The sequence below is a fragment of the Schistocerca serialis genome, chromosome 4 (assembly GCF_023864345.2).
Source record: "Schistocerca serialis cubense isolate TAMUIC-IGC-003099 chromosome 4, iqSchSeri2.2, whole genome shotgun sequence".
Lineage (NCBI taxonomy): Eukaryota > Metazoa > Arthropoda > Insecta > Orthoptera > Acrididae > Schistocerca > Schistocerca serialis.
Window position 1 is genome coordinate 64364865 of NC_064641.1, and position 16397 is coordinate 64381261.

The 16397-nt window shown below is 37.9% G+C and overlaps 1 protein-coding gene across 1 annotated transcript in view; it reads left to right on the forward strand.

The window, feature by feature from the left end:
* The first annotated feature begins 225 nt into the window (after positions 1–225).
* The window catches only part of LOC126473983 (uncharacterized), a 243021-nt gene continuing 226849 nt past the window's right edge, over positions 226–16397 (forward strand). Inside the window, exons 1-3 of the mRNA XM_050101371.1 lie at positions 226–338; positions 6105–6318; positions 11834–11940. Of these exons, the coding sequence (XP_049957328.1) occupies positions 6300–6318; positions 11834–11940 (126 nt within the window). The 5' untranslated portion in view covers positions 226–338; positions 6105–6299. The remainder of the gene's footprint in view (positions 339–6104; positions 6319–11833; positions 11941–16397) is intronic.

The following is a 16397-nucleotide window of genomic DNA, read 5'->3' on the forward strand; positions in this document are numbered from 1 at the left end:
TTTGTTACAAGTTTTGATGTATCTCAAATGTAATTGTTGTGCTTAAACACATATTTTGCCCGTCTATGAAACGGTTCAACATTTTTGATATCTTTTTTTTTTTTTTTTTTTGTCTCGCCTACAAATACATTTCTTGCTACCTGGTATTCGTTTGTTAATCGACGATATGCAAGATGATCTTTGGGCAGGTCAAAGATATTAAAAATTCAAACTTTGTTTTGAACTTTGACAAATGAGAAATAAAATATTGTGAAATTGAGCGCGATTTGTGTTGACAACAGTTATTGTTTTGTTGTAAAATTGTCAAAACATTATTTACATCTCTTCGTAAATGTCGTGTACGTATAACTATTAAAATGTTCAGTTCAGTGAATGTAAATGTTGCGGGTAATGAATTCAATCCGGTATTTAGGATTTCTTGTACAGTGACAAATACAAAACATCGGCGTTATAAATATTAAGAGCATATTGTTGTTATCCTGCTCCAAGCAATACTTGCCGAGTCTGTTGTAAACTGTTCTTTTCAATGCTTAATTTTTGACGTTCTCCATACAAATGGTATTTTGTGATTATATGATGTAAAATGCTCCGTAAACAGCATTAGTCATAAAATAAGAATTTATTGTTTTATAGTTAACGGAAACGTGTGTCATATTATCCATAAACCGCATGATTTTTTAGCAGTGCCTTAGAAAACCACTCAAAGCGCAATCCTTAGTTACCAGCTCTGAAGTTCATCGTATATAGTTCAGCATTTTTTGTCCAGATCACTTACGGCACATATTTGTCTTACACCCTGGTGCTCAAAATAAATGTTGAATAGAAGTTTGACGAAGCTCCAAGTGTTAATAACCACTGTTATGGTAAGTCAGCGTGTGAGATTATATTGCACACAAGTTACGGATACCACATTCTTTTCGAGAGTGATATAGTGGTGGAATGGTGCAACTTCAACGGAAGTTGTGCCCTTCATTTCCCCTCCGGGACATGCAGCTGTACTGTATGCTTAATGGTAATGGAATGCTCATGGATAAAATATACCTCCATTCTGATTGCTTGGTGGATGTACTCATGACGATATTACCAACAGGAAAAACAAAACTGGCATTCTACGAATAGGAGCATATAATGTTAGATCCCTTGAACAAGCATATACATAAAAAACTGATATGAAGAGATTATAGTTTGAATTGGTGAGGTGAGGTGGTAGGAAGAATGTGGCTTCTGGTCAGGTCCATACAGAGTTATCAACACAAACACAAATAGAGGCAATGCAGGTGTAGACCTAATAAGGAATAAGAAAATATGAATGCAGGAAAGCCTCTATGAAAAGCATAGTGAATGTGTTATTGTAGACATGGAGCCAACACCCACTGCAGTAGTACAAGTTTATATACCAACAGCTCTGCAGATGATGGAGAGACTGAAATAATTTTTGTTGAAATAAAAGAAATTATTTATGTAGTTAAAGGAGACAAAAATGTAATTGGGATTGGTGACAGGAATTCGGTATTAGGGAAAGGAAGAGAAGAAAAAACAGTAGGATAATATGAACTGGGGGAAAGAACTGAAAGAGAAACTGTCTGGTATAATTTTACACAGAGCTTAATTTAATCATAGCTAGCCTAACATTTTGTTTAAGAATTATGAAAGTAAGTTTTATACATGGAAGAGACATGGGCAAACTGGAAGGTTTCATATTGATTGTATAATGGTAAGACAGAGATTTTGAAGTCAGATTTTAAACTGTAAATGTTTCCAGGGATAGATGGAACAGGAGTGGTGACAGGAAGTGCATCCAACTACCACTCACATTAACCATGCCAAATCTGTTCATAACTGTGCTGACTGTGCAACAGTGCATAAAAAAAGGGCACAAGGAAAAGAAGGAAGAAAATATTATTTGCGACTTACACTGGAACCATAATTGCAGTTGTAGGAGTCGAAGAACATGAAATGGTAGCTGTAGTGGAGAAGGGTGTGAGACATTGAGCAAGCTGTGCAGGTAACAAAGGAGAAATTTTTTTAAGGGAAAGGAGTTGAAAGAAATAAAATCTTTAAGGTTTGCTCATGATGTAATTCTGTCAGGACGGAATGGATAGCATTTTTGAAAAGAGATTGTAAGATGAACCTCAAGTGTAGTAAAACAAGAGTAATGGAATTTAGTCTGATTAAATCAGGTAATTCTGAGGAAATTAGGTTAGGCAATCAGACACTATAATTGGTGGACAAGTCATTCTATTTGAGCAGCAAAATAATTTATGATGGCAGTAGTGAGGATATAAAATGCAGACTGGCAATATCAAGAAAAACATACCTGAAAAAGAGGGACCAATCGACATTTAATATCAATTTAAGTGTTTAGAAATCTCTTGTGGAAGTACTTATCTGGAGTGTAACCTTCTGCAGAAGAAATGTGGACAATAATCAGTTCAGACAAGAAGACACTAGAAGCTTTTGAAATGTGGAGCTATAGAAGAATACCAAAGATTGAATGGGTAGGTTGTGTTACTAATTAAGTGGAACTTTATCAAATTTGGAGGAAAACAAGTTTGTGTCACATCTTGGCAAAAGTGATAAGACACACCCTTAGGCATCAAGTAGTTGTCAGTTTCATAAGGAAAGGGTTGAGGGGGGGGGGGGTGTAGGGGGGCAGAGGGATAGTAGGAGGAGACCAAGGTGTGAATGCAGTAAGCAGGTGCGAATGGATGTAGGTTGCAGTAGATATGGAGAAATGAAGAGACTTGCACAGGGTTGACGAGCATTGAGAGTTGCGTCAGACCATTCTTCAGGCTGAGGAGCTCAAAATCAGTTACACTGGATGGCAGTTTGGTCGATCATTTCTGCTACTCTTCTTGTTGATGGATGTAACCTCTGCTGTCTTCCAACCTCTGTGCACACTTTTATCTTCGAGAGAGGTTTGGATATTATAATTAAGTGTATGACTAATTCATCTGTAAATTCTATATAGAATCTCACAGGGATAACATTGGTCTATGCAGCCTTGTTCAATTTTAGTCAGTTCAGCTATTTCACAATGTTGCTGATGCTAATATCTATACCCTTCATTTTTACGTTGTTGTGAAACTTATACTTTATGTGCTTCTGAATCTTTTGGTGCCACCAAAAACCTTAACATATGACCAAAATTGCTCTGATTTCTGTGAGAGATCTTTCCATAATAATAAGCAATGGTAACCAAATGTGTGTCATTTAGTGTCTTTCTGTCTACAGCCTTGTGCTATATTTTATATCTGTTGCCCAGAAGTAGCTGTTATTTCATAAATATCTTTCCGGAAATTGTATACCATGGAGGCTCTCTCTCCCACCATGAATCTATTGTGTGGTAGTAACTGCATCTGCTGTCTGATGTTTTGGAACTGAGTTCAAGCACTGTGGTGTGAATATGTGACCTTTAAAGAAATCTCTTACATTCACTGAAGGAGTAGCATTAATAGCACTCCTATGTTTAAATCATTTCGTGTGATCTTTAACTTCACCCTTTTCTTTGTGTGCCACAGAAAGTTGTCCAGTATGTAGTGTGCAGTAAACACAGCCATTGTTACTATCATTACACAATTTCAAAAATGTGTATTTCTGTTGCAGGTTTACATTAAATGCACACAGTTTCTTTTGCCCATTGCCAAATCATCAGATTTGTGTAGAGTTACTTTGCTTTGAAAATGACGCAAACACTTTGCGCCTCTTGTTTTGTCAGACGAGTAACAATAAGTGAAAAGTTGTGGCAAAACTTGTAGCCATGCCTTCCCATCAATGTCAGTGCTTGCTCCAAAATCCAATAGAGAGTCACTGCTGTAAGAAAATATTTAAACATGCAATGTCAAACATATAGGTCTAAAATTAAAGAAAAGGTGTTGCCAGTCATGAAATTATCAAACCCTGGACTTTTTGCAACCCTGGGCATTATACCGGACAGCACTAACAAATCAAGACTGTCTGGGCTAATCCGGGACATGTGATAAGCCTACTGTCAGCCTACCTAAACTCCAAGTGACTTTCTCTTGTGTTACCCAGTGGTTTTAATCTCATGCCTTGAAGTATTTTTCACACTGAATTGTCAGTTAATACAAAGGGTATGTATCTAGTCAAAGGTAATATAGTTCCGCGAGGTCTCTGGCCGCGACTATGTTTGTGCCAGCACCACCTGCCTACAGTCCCCGCCCCATCTTTCAACACCACACACATTCCCCTGCAGACTGGAAGAGTCATTCTGTAAAAAATCTCATAAGACATTTCTTCATGGTATCCTTTCTTCCCCTTTCCTTCAGGAGTGCTAGTCCCGTTAGGAATACAGAAGAGCTGTTAAGTTTGGAAAGTAGGATTAAGGTGCTGTCAGAAGTAAAGCTGTGAGGAGAGTTTACTCAGTCTGAGCGTTTCCCACAAAAGGTCAGCTTCCAGGTTTTGGTACTGGTCTGGCACACAGTTTTAATCTGACATGAAGTTTCAAAACAGCACAACTCCAGTACAGAGCAAAGGATTCTTTTTGGATTCATATTGCCACTTTGTAAACTGAGTATTTGTGTGTGGAACATGACCCCATATATCTGACCGGACAGAGAACCCCTCAACAGTGAGAATCCAGTACTTCATTATCTACGGAGTTATGTCGTTAAGAGTGAAGCAGAATCAAGTAAACATCAGGGAAGAGTGCTGATATAGATTTGACTTAGTCGATAATGTCTTTAACTTCTCCTGAATGGTGCTGTTATACAAGATGTTCCAAATAAGTATATGTATGGTGGAGGAACCTGTGTCCAGAAACTGAGAGGGCCTTGGTAGAAAATTGTTGCAAAAGGCATAAAGCACTCCCACTCAGCACTTGGTGTAAATATTGCTGACCAACTCTTGTTAAAGAGAATGTAATGTGACGAAAAATCTGATAATTTGTGACAGCGCCTTTAATGAAAAGTCAGTATCAGTCACAACAGTCAGATACTTTGGGATAACCATCCAGATAAAACTTTTAGTTGATGTGATGAATGTCAGCTAGATCTAAATGTAGAAAAGTTATTAAGTTAATGCAGATGGCTAGGAAAAACACTCCCATAATGATACAGCATTAGTAGTGTGCTGCTTGACACAGTCACATCATTTAAATTTTTTTTGGGGGGGGGGGGAGGGGGGGTGTAATGTTGTAGAGTGATCTAAGCTGGAACAAACATACCAAGGATTGTAGAAGGGAAGGCGAATAATCAACTTTGGTTTATTGGGCGAATTTTAGGAAAGTGACTCATCTGTGAAGGAGATCATTTATAGAATACTAGTGCAACACACTCTTTATTACTGCTTGAGTGTTTTGAATTCCACCCCCCCCCCCCCAAGGTCAGATTATAGGAAGACATTGAAGCAATTCATAGGTGGGCTGCTAGATTTGTTACCAGTAGGTTCAGTCAGTATGTGATTATTCTGAAGATGCATCAGTAACTCAAATGGGGATACCAGGAGAGAAGGTGACATACTTTTCGAGGAACGTAAGTGAGAATACTTAGAGATCGATCATTTGAAGCTGACTGCAGAACAATTCTGCTGCCGCCAGTGTACATTTCACGGAAGGACCACAGAGATAAGATAATAGAAATTAGGGCTCATATGGAGACTTTAGTCAGTCATTTTCCCCTCACTTTATTTGTGAGGGGAATAATGAAAAGAAAGTCATCAGTAGTGGTACAAGGTATCCTGTGGCACACACCATACAGTGGCTTGGGGAGTGTGAATGTAGATGTAGATATAAATCTAGTTGTCTGGAAATGCAATTCTAATCTGAAAATCTTGTGAAGAATTTGTGGAAAGTGTAAATTGTATACTGTGTAATAACTGTGATGGTAAAATGAGATCTTTTACAAAAGCATGCTGATAGCAGTCATTCCCTCTTGACACTCTGACACTCATCAGGTAGAGGCCTGTGAAGAACAAATTTGACATATTAGCACTATATTGTTTATCTGTGTTTTCATTTTGCTGAATGTACCTGTGCAAACCCGTGTACATACTTTTACCTTTGTTAGATTAACTTGCACAGTAAATGCTCATGCAACCTGTTTAAAAAGATGATATACAAAATTTCACTATGATACCTGTTTCAGGTTGTAAATGGAAACATGTGAAACTGTTAATTATTGGTGTAGAGCCTCAATCTGAGACAAAAGCACCAGAAAAGGCTGAGCTAACTTTAAATATGGTATAGACCAAGGCAAAACAGAGTTGTTATATAAGTGATAACTCTGAGAAGATACTGGTCACAAGAAGAAGCAACAGAACAATTCATTAGGAGAACTGTGATGCAGCTATGTGATAAGCGTAAGGAAATTAGATGATCTACTTACGTGTGTGTCATTAATTTGCATGAAGCTGGTAGTGCTTGAGACCATATGTCAAATGAAAACTGAACACTTGTCACAATGGGACCATGGAATGTTTCCATTCAATAGTAATCACCACATGCATTAAGATAATCATCGCACTGGGAGACAAGATGATAGATTCCTGTTGCATGAAATGCAGTCAGTCACTGATAGGTCTGCAACTGGTTTCACTCTTGCACTTCTTTGTCCAACCGAAACTGATGCCCACAATTCTTTCTTCAGGATGCCAAAGACATGAAACTCACATGGAGAAAGATCAGGTCTGTGTGGAGGATGTTGCTGCGTTTCCCAACCAAGTCGCTGAAATGTAGCCTTTGTCTGATTGGCAGTATGGGGGCAGGTGTTATTGTGCAACAGGATGATTCTGTCTTAAAGCACTCCAACAGCACAAAGACAAAAGGCAAAACCAGCAGTGGAAACCTCACACATCTCTGCACACATCTTCCCCACTAAAAAAATCCAAAGCTGTTCACACAAGTTGTGAAAGTCACGATGACCTCCTACTTTGATTGCAGGTTCCCTCTGCCCGACAAGTTCCTCAAGCATGGAATGATAATCAGTGTGCGGCACTATGAAGGCACTTTATAGAAACTGTGATGCATCGTAAAGCCAAAACTCCCAGGAATGTTGTCAGATGGAATCATCTGGTTGCATAATGACGGTTGCCTCCACATTGCCATTCGGCGAAGGCTATGCTTCAGCGATTTGATTGGGAAGCATTACAACATCTTCCGTACAGTCCGAATCTTTCCCAGTGTGGATTTCACATATTTGGTGACATGGAGAAAGTCATGCATGGACGTTGATTTCAGTCAGATGAGGAAGTGCAGGATTGGGTGCAGTTGTGGAACTTTCAGTGGCTGACCATGTTCTGTGGAACAGGAATTGATTGTCACCTCTCCCAGTGGTACAAATCTCTTGACACTTGTGGTGATTACTTTTGAATGGAACCATTCCAAGGTCCTATTGTGATGGGTGTTTCGTGCTCGGACCGAACTGCCAAAGATGGCGGTTATGTGTGCATAAGGTGTGCTTGCTTGTGTGAATGAATGTGCGTGTTGGCTTTTCTGAAGAAGGCTTTGACCGGAAGCTAAATATGGAACTGTCCTGTCATTGTGCCTGTCTGCAACTCAGTGTGCCATCTTTATGATGAGTAGCAATCTATCTTTTCCTTATGTTGTTGTAAATTAATGAGACTTTTGAAGTTGTTTTATACTTGGGAATTTAATTCTTTAAACAATCAGGGGTTTGCTAGTATACACCTAACGGAACAGCTCATGATGGAAGGGGCTTCGCATAGCAAATAAAAATAAGTGTGGCTACAGCACTAGGGATATAAAACAAAGCATAGGACTTTAAACAGAATTACACTGAATGAAACGTGTTTACTGTGAAAAGTCGAATGCAAAAAACCTTCAAAAAGTACCCTATCCGAACCTTATCAAGAGACCTTTCACAAAATCTAAAAAAGTGTGATCATATGTAAAGGCTGTTAGTGGCACCAAAGTTATTGGTCAGACTTTTGTGGATTATGTAGGAACTGAAGTTAAGGATAGCAAATTGAAATCATAAATAATGAACTCAATTTTCAAATATTCCTTTACAAGGAAGGGTCCAAGAGCACTGCCCCAATTTACTTCTTGGACCGCTGCAGATTCCCTATCAGATTCTACACACAGTCATATGTAAAACAGTTGGTATGGTTCAGTTCATTGGTAAAGTACTGGAAAAATGTAATCAGTCTACAAAGGAGATTGCTTACATGGCACTCTTGTGACCCATCATAGAATATTGCTCATGTAGGACTAACAGGGGATATTGAACATATGCACACCAGTTTGCCTGTCCCATTAGAGAGCATCACAGAAATGCCGAAAAACATGAATTAGCTTATATTTGTAGATAGAAGTCATCTGTCCCATGAAACTGTATTTACAAAGCTTTAAGAACCAGTATTAAGCAAGGTATCCAGGTACGTACTACAGTGTCCCACATGTTGTTCCATTAGGGACAGATAAGACAACATTAGACTAATCACACTGTGCGGCAGAGGCATTTAAGTAATCATTCATCTAGCACTCAGTGTGCAAATGAAATAGGATGGATATGTGGTGCAATAGAAAGTGTCCTCTGCAGTGCCCTCCAAGTAGTACAAGTATGGGTACCAATGTTGATGATTATTCATATTACTGCAGTTATCATTCCTTTACATTACTTCTGGCATTTCTTCAAAAGAAATGGGTTTCCTCGTGTAGCTGTTGCATGCCAGAAGCTGTGCCAACAGTGCACCACAGAGCAGGAGCCCCTGTGGTTTGGAAAGTGAACTCATTGCCCCCTAGTCACATGAAGCTGTAACTGACACAACAGTGCGTGTTCAGTGACAGCTGTCGTTAGTTATGGAAGTCCTATGCCTCTATTGGAGGAGACCTTTCCTTTTATTGAGATCAGTGGACTTCTGCAGTGCCTTGAATGTTGCCAAGTATTTAATTCTGCTAAGATATAGAACATGCAACTACATTAAACACACCTTCACCCACTGCATTACAAGCAAGTAGAAGTTGAAGCAAACAGAGAGCTAGTAGCCAGGTGTAAAAATCACATAGCAGTAGCTGTAAGTTTGAAAAGAATTCTTAGTACAGATGTTACAGCAGTATGCAGCATTAGCTCATATATACTGTAATGTGTTTATGCTTTTAAGGTGAATGACTGGGAAAAAAATGTAAGGGAGGCAGCAGTTTGAGCAAGCTACAAAGTAGTTTGCAGTATAGCAATGATTAGCAGCAGTTTCCAGTGGGAACTCTGATAAAATCTTGTATGGCAGCACATGCAGAATGTTAGTTTTCTAAGGGAGCTGCAGGCAATGGAAGGGGTTTGTGGTTTGAGGCAAATGGTGTCTCATCAAATCGTGGACATGGCAGTGGTTGCAGAGAGACAGCTCTAGAAAAAGCCAAGAGCTTTGTTGCATTTTTACTCACATTTGATGAAAGGACAGGTATAGCTGACTGTGCTCAGCTTTCGGCATTTGTGTGTGGTGTTGATATGGAGCTCTTGGATGTGGTCATGCTTGACTACATCGCAATAGGACTTGCTATTATTGAAGCTGTTTGTTTATCAGTAGGCAATATGAATTTGTCGTGGGACAGACTCATTCCTGTAGCCGCCGACAGTGATGCCTTAAAAATGATTGGCCATCACCAAGATTTCACATTATGTTTATCATGGTGCAAATTGCCACCAATTCAAAGGATTCCTGATTGGTATGGAAGTAGGGTATGGGGACATACTCACCACAGCACACTTCATCGGCCTACCTGGGGGAAGGTTTTTGATGATATTTTCTGTGCCATTCATAAGAAAATATCCCTGTGTCTCGAAATGAAAGGGGAAGTAATTCATTGCCTAAAGGATTTGATGCCTTTGGCTAAAATAAATATACATCTCAACAACTTAAATTCGTCATTGCAGGCCAAAGAGCAGCTGATAGTTGACATGAACGATCAAATCAAATCATTCATAGAAAAGTTATCTTTGTTTGAGAGGCAGAGTCATCTGCCTTCAAAACTGCCTGAAGGTACCAGTTTCACAGTTACAGAGCCAAGGTAAAGAAGCTCACCATATCTCTTGAAACCAGATTCAAAGAGCTGACCAGTTTAGAATTGGAAATGAAATGTTCAGCACTTATTTTCAGTTTCTTCCAATGGTTTACTAATGTCACTGCAGTTAGAAGTATTAGACGTGCAAAATTCAACTTTGATGAAATAAGTGCTACAATGTGTTTAATTTGTCATTGTGGTACTATTCATTACAGCAAAAAACATTTCCCAAGCAGCACAAAAATACCATATAGATCATGTGTGTATTCGGCACTACATACTTTTGTGAGTAGCTGTTTTCAGCAATGAAAAGAATAGAAACAGAAGAATGACTGTTTTTTTCAGAATGTGACGATTAAGAGCATCCTCCATGTTAACGCTGTGAACGCCTTAACACCTGATATTTCTGCTTGTGTTCTGAAGAGAGACTGTCAGATTTCAGAAGTGTAATAAACATACCTATTTTCTTTATTTGTTTTAAAATAGTTATTTCTTATTTATTTCCTTTGTTTCCTGTATCCACGAATAACAAAATGATGCTGGCGATCATGTAAAGCACAAGCAACAAATTGAAAGGCTCACAGTGCCAACCCAATGCAGTACAGTTGTTCACAGTTAGTGCTATGTGGAGTAAGGGTGCTCTGCAGCATAACAGGGAGTTCACCAGCTGGAACAACCTGAAGCCAATTAATTTGTTTTGTACAGTCCAATAAATGCAAACATGGGAAAGTACCACTAGATTAGTGGGGCGGGGGGGGGGGGGGGGGGGTTGCCAAAGGAACAGTACTCAATGCAGGCATAAATTTGTTGTTAAATTTCAGGATTCATGTTTTGTTATTATTTTCATTATTTATTTCTTGTTTCAATGCAGTTCTCTTTTGGTCATAAATTTTTGGGCACACTGCTGGTTGATAGTCACTAAAATAGTACACTGCGAATTACTATTAATTGAACAGTTTCATAGTGCCATATTTTCACTAACACTAATCATAAGTACATGAATGTATCAATATGTCAAAGAGAGAACTTCAGATTTTTGATGTTGACATTAAATTGCTCAAGTCATCTATCAGAAAATGGAGTGATGTGGTATTGTTGGAGAACATGATAATCTTAGTGACTGATAGTAATTGATGTATGCAGGAGCAGAGTTTTTTTTAGTGTTAAGCACATTGAGAAGCCAGTTTTGACATAACTTTCCTCTTGCAATGTCTGTCCATATATAGTATAAACATAATAGTTGCATTACAGTACACTGGGAGCTCAAGTATAAGTGAAGATATTGTTGACAAATTGTCATGGGGAGACTCCACAAGCTAGTGTAAATACCTAGCCAATGGTTGTGGTTACAATCAGTAATGATGAGGGAGATTATGGAAGTTAGTCCAATGGTTCCTGTACAAACTACAACACAATAATACCATAAAGAGCAAAGTATTAAAACAGTTTGAGGGTTTATTGTCAAATCATTAAGTGTAGTGATATTTCATGTACATGGGATACTTAATAGGCACATAGTTCAGGTTTGAAGGTTCAAGTAAACCTTGCATTGTCATGAAGATAATGACACACAAATTAAATGTACCTTGACCCTTTTCTAAAGTATACTTGTGTTTATTAGCACTTGATACATATTTAGTGCTTTGTTGCATGTACAGAACAAATTGCTTGCTTGCAAAATTTATATTATATTCTTCAGCATACATTTAATCTATTTCTCATATACACTTAGTTCTCATGTATGTTTACAAATTTTGTTTCATTTCTCTCCTTGTCTGGTGTTATTGTTGAATGTTAATTCAAACTTTTTCAGATGGTCACAAATTTTGTATCATTAGAAGATGTTTTCTTTTGCAGGAGTCAGTATGTGCACTGTGTGGTCTCTTGAGAGAATCTTCTCTGATGACGTAAACTATGAAGGAGAAAGACACGAAAAGATCGTGCTAAATGAATCTCTAGATTGTGTAAGTGTTTTCTTGATGTTTCTTTGTTATTTTGTGTACTTGATTTTTTGAATAGTGTTCTTGTTTAGTGGCTACCTAATTTTTCGCCATCATTGGTGAGAAAACTTTACAAATAACTACATACATTTATTTACCTTAGCCAAGAACAGTTATAAAGAAAGCCAAATTATGAAATTATTTTTAACCAGCAACAGTCTGATGAAATGAATAAATTAAGCAGCTGTAGGAAGTCCTATAAATTGTTTAAAAAAAAATAAACTTTAATCATATTTGTGATTAGCGACAAGTGCTTGAGGGAACATCTGTATCTTCATAGCAGGGGTGTGCTGCTGCTGCTACCACTGCAATCTGTTGTGGAAATATTATGAACTTTTGCAGCCACTATGATGTGGCCATTCACACCAGAAAAGCTGAATAATTTCATTTGAGGTTACTCAGTTCTCTGGAATTTTCTCTTTTTTTCTGTAGGAAAATGATACATAGTTAACATTCCTTCTGGTTGTTGTATAGTTGTTCTTTTCATATTTACAACAGCCCATTTATTTCAGATTACTATTAGTAATGGTGATGCTGGTGAATCATATTAATGTCAATTAACAAAAGATAATGCCTCATCAAAGTTTCAATGTCAAAGTAATATTAAAATACTTATTTATTCCTGGTTCTCCCTTCTGTGTCATCATCTCTTTCACCTTTTTGCTCTTTTGTTTCTTACTTTTTTCTCTTCAGTTCTTTTGTAGCTTTGTGTTGCTGTCCGATTTGTTACTTCCTGTTATTTCTGCAAGTAAGTAGGGCAGTTCTTGATTTTAAATTATTGAAGTTTTGTATTAGGATACACCTTCTATCATAAAATCCTATGTCTTTTCCTGGGCAGTAGAGATCCATATACATGTCTCGTGGAAGCTTCTGAAGCATTCTGAACAGCATCCCACATCAGTATGCAGTGGTGATGCACAATACTATTGGTTGACTGTCTCACAGTGGGACAAACACATATGCAACCAGCATGATGAAGCAAACTGAATTACAATTTGTTAGAAAATAAGACCTGTTGACAATTAGCATACCATTTTCACACGTGTTCACCCTTTAGTTAGTAATTTTAGTGGTCAAGGGTCAGTGGCAGTCATAGTGGTGTGCTGCAGCTGCATTGAATGAATTATTTATTTATCAGCAACTGTCATGGGAATTAATTAGATACTTAGATGGCAGAATAGACGGTATTTTTTTCATGGATTTTTTTTGTTTTTCAAGAAATATGTAAAGTCCACAAGAAATGTGTGCAACAATCTAAAGTTGAGCTGATATATCAATGAAAAAAAAATCAGTTTTTGAAAATATAATGTAATTGTATGGATAAAAAAATCTACTCGGCAAGCAGCAGCAGGAGAAGACGTATATAAAGGTATCAAAATTAGCAAGCTTTTGGAGCCAGTCACTCCTTGTGGCAAAAGAGGTGAAGGGAAAGAAAGAGGGGAGAAGGAAAAGGAGTGGTGAGTTTTAGGAAATGGGGAGAGTATGGAAAAGTCACCCAAAATCCCAGGTCGGGGGAGACATAGTGGATGGGATGAGAAGGAATGACTGATTCAGTCAATTCACTTCCAATCTGAATCAGTCTTTCCTTCTCATCACATCTGATAAGTCTTTTTCTTCATCCTTCTTCCTTCCTCTTCAACCCTTCTGCCAGAAGAAGAAGCCAGTGGCTCCGAAAGTCTGCAAATTCCAATACCTTTATATGTGGTATCTCCTGCCACAGCTTGGTGAGTAGACTTTTTATCTATCCAATTAGATTATATTTTCTGAAGTTCAGGTTACATGTACCCCTAGTAAATAAAACATAAATCTTTCATTTGATCAAATTGTGGCTGGTTTCAATGTTTTTCATAGTGTTACCATATTCACACCATAATACATTTTTGTTGTATATAAATGCAGATGTGCAGAAATGAAAGTATAGGTGTATTTGACAGTATTTGCAATAGCAATTAATGGCATGAAATTAATGATAAATGATTGGATTAATTACTCCACAAATTAAGTTGAAACAGCAGGCTCCCTTGACTTTGTTACAGTCCTTACTTGGCTTTTACATTACATTTGACAGATGGGTGAAGTGAACTGGAAAAACTTATTTTAATTTATTGGCCAAGAAATTGGTGTCTCCTGACGGTTATTACTGTCTTGTTTCTAAAGACACCATTCTAAAATTAGCATTTTTTGAAGTTTTTCGATCTTAACACTTTGGGTCCTGAGTCATTGCGCACGAGTGTCTACCATAAAGACTGGCTGATTTTAACGTATTTTAAACTACTACAACTCATTAAAGTTTCAGTTATAGCAATAAAATTACTCTGATTGGAAAACCTAGACTTTCCTGTTTAAAACCATATATAATACCTTTCTCTTGAATTAATACATACTTTTGACAAGCGTTATTATTATAACATTGTTTTTGAAAAAAGGAAAAATTGGTCAAAGGTATATTCACTGTATTTTCTTGAAGGGAATTTTTTTTTATTTTACACAAAAATTGTAATTATGATGGATACAGTATGCCTTATCTACAGTAACCTCCTGTAACTATTTTAGGATGCAATTTTGTTCTTTTTGTGGTTGCATTTTGCACAATGCTGCTTTACATTCACTACACTGGTAGCTTGTGTCTTTTCGCCACACTTTTCCAGTCAGTTTTTTTTCTCTCAGAGAACGCACTACACACAGTTTTTGTTTCTGTTTGTTACCTACATCTGTCTCAATCTTTTCCAGGAAATTATTTCCAGTTAATAGTCTTGAGAGTCCAGATGGACCAGGTCAGGGTTCAAGATCTTTGCTTTGTGCAATATCTGCACAGATAACTGTCATGAAGTGAAATGTTTTGAAGCATTTCCCAGTAACGTTATTGTATAATATGCAGGAATTTACAATCGCCATAAGTATAACATGAAATGCCAACTTTCTCCACCACTTCACAGTTCGATGTTCAAATGCGCCGTATGACAATCGCTGATCTGATAAGTCAACACCAAACTTGTTTTTATTGTAGTCCACTACACAGGCTGGCTTCGACTTCTCTCTTCCTCTCTCATCAGTGAAAGTGACCACCTCAGCAGTGTGACTTGTACTTGTCATATGCATATTTCTTTTGTCCTTCCAACACAGTGTTGACATATTTCCTTTATGCCTGAAAATAAGTTCACCTCGCTGAAGGTTCAGATCTTTTATAGCACGAGGCAATCCCTGCCGAGATTTTCTTGTTGTTCCCACAAGAGCAGTTTTTGCAGTTTCCAGTTCTGAAGCAAGTATTGGACTTGTGTAGAATCTGTCCGTAAACAAAATGTAGCCTTTTCCTGACAGATTTGCAAGCAATGTCTTTACCAGAGTCACTGTGTCAGACCTTTCACCCGCGTAAACAGAGAAATTCCAGATGTAACCTGTGTCAGATTCGGATAACATGTACAGTTTCATACCGTATTTATTTGGTTTTTGTGGCAAGTACTGTTTGAAATACACACGACCTCGAAATTTACACACGCCTTCATCTATTGTAATTTTTCAAGATGGTGTATACGCACGCTGGAAATTAGCACACTCATTATCTAGGAGGGATCTCACCTTGTGCAGTGGGCCATAGCCAGTTTCTTCTTTCCTCTTAGCTAAGGAATTATCACTAATGTGGAAGTTTCTCAAAATAGAAAGAAATCTGTCACGGCTCAAGATGATTGGACAGAAATTACACGACACAGCAGGGTCCTTGGACCAGTGCTGTCGTATACATGGTCTCACACTTACACACATATGGACTACAATTGCCAGAAACTTCCTTATTTCCATAAGTGTAACTTCTTTCTACTTTGATAATGAGCAGGTGGGTGAAACGGAATTTGTGCTTCGTAATTTCCTGATGCATTGTTGAGCACACAGATTAGTTTGTTCCTTTATATGTTTCATCGTACTGTCTGTCAGGAAATATGAAAAAAATTCTAGAGGTGCACTGATCTGGTCCAAACTGACAACATTGCATATTCCAGATTGTTCTGAGAATAGATTGATATCCCCTGATGAACGATCAGTAGCTGTCCAACCTTCCTCAGAATTGGTGCGGTGCGCAGGTCTCGGCTTCCCCCTCGCCGTCAGTCTCACTCGTTCTTCAGGCACAATATCGACGGGATTACTTGCTGCTGAAGTGCTTGGACACCTGCTCTCCTCTTCTGAATCTATCAGAAGAGTAGTATTTGCAAATAAAATCATAATTACATACTGAGAGTTTTTTCAGTGAAAATCTGAACAAAAATTATACATGTTTTGTTGTCAGAATTCTTTACCTGAACTGCCAGAAACTACTTCTTGAACATAGTCCACATCATCATCAGAGTCATCTACAATATCTTCCTCTGACAAATCAACGTCACTTTCTTCTAAATCACAATGTAACTCGAGAGCAATTTCTTCATCTGTCA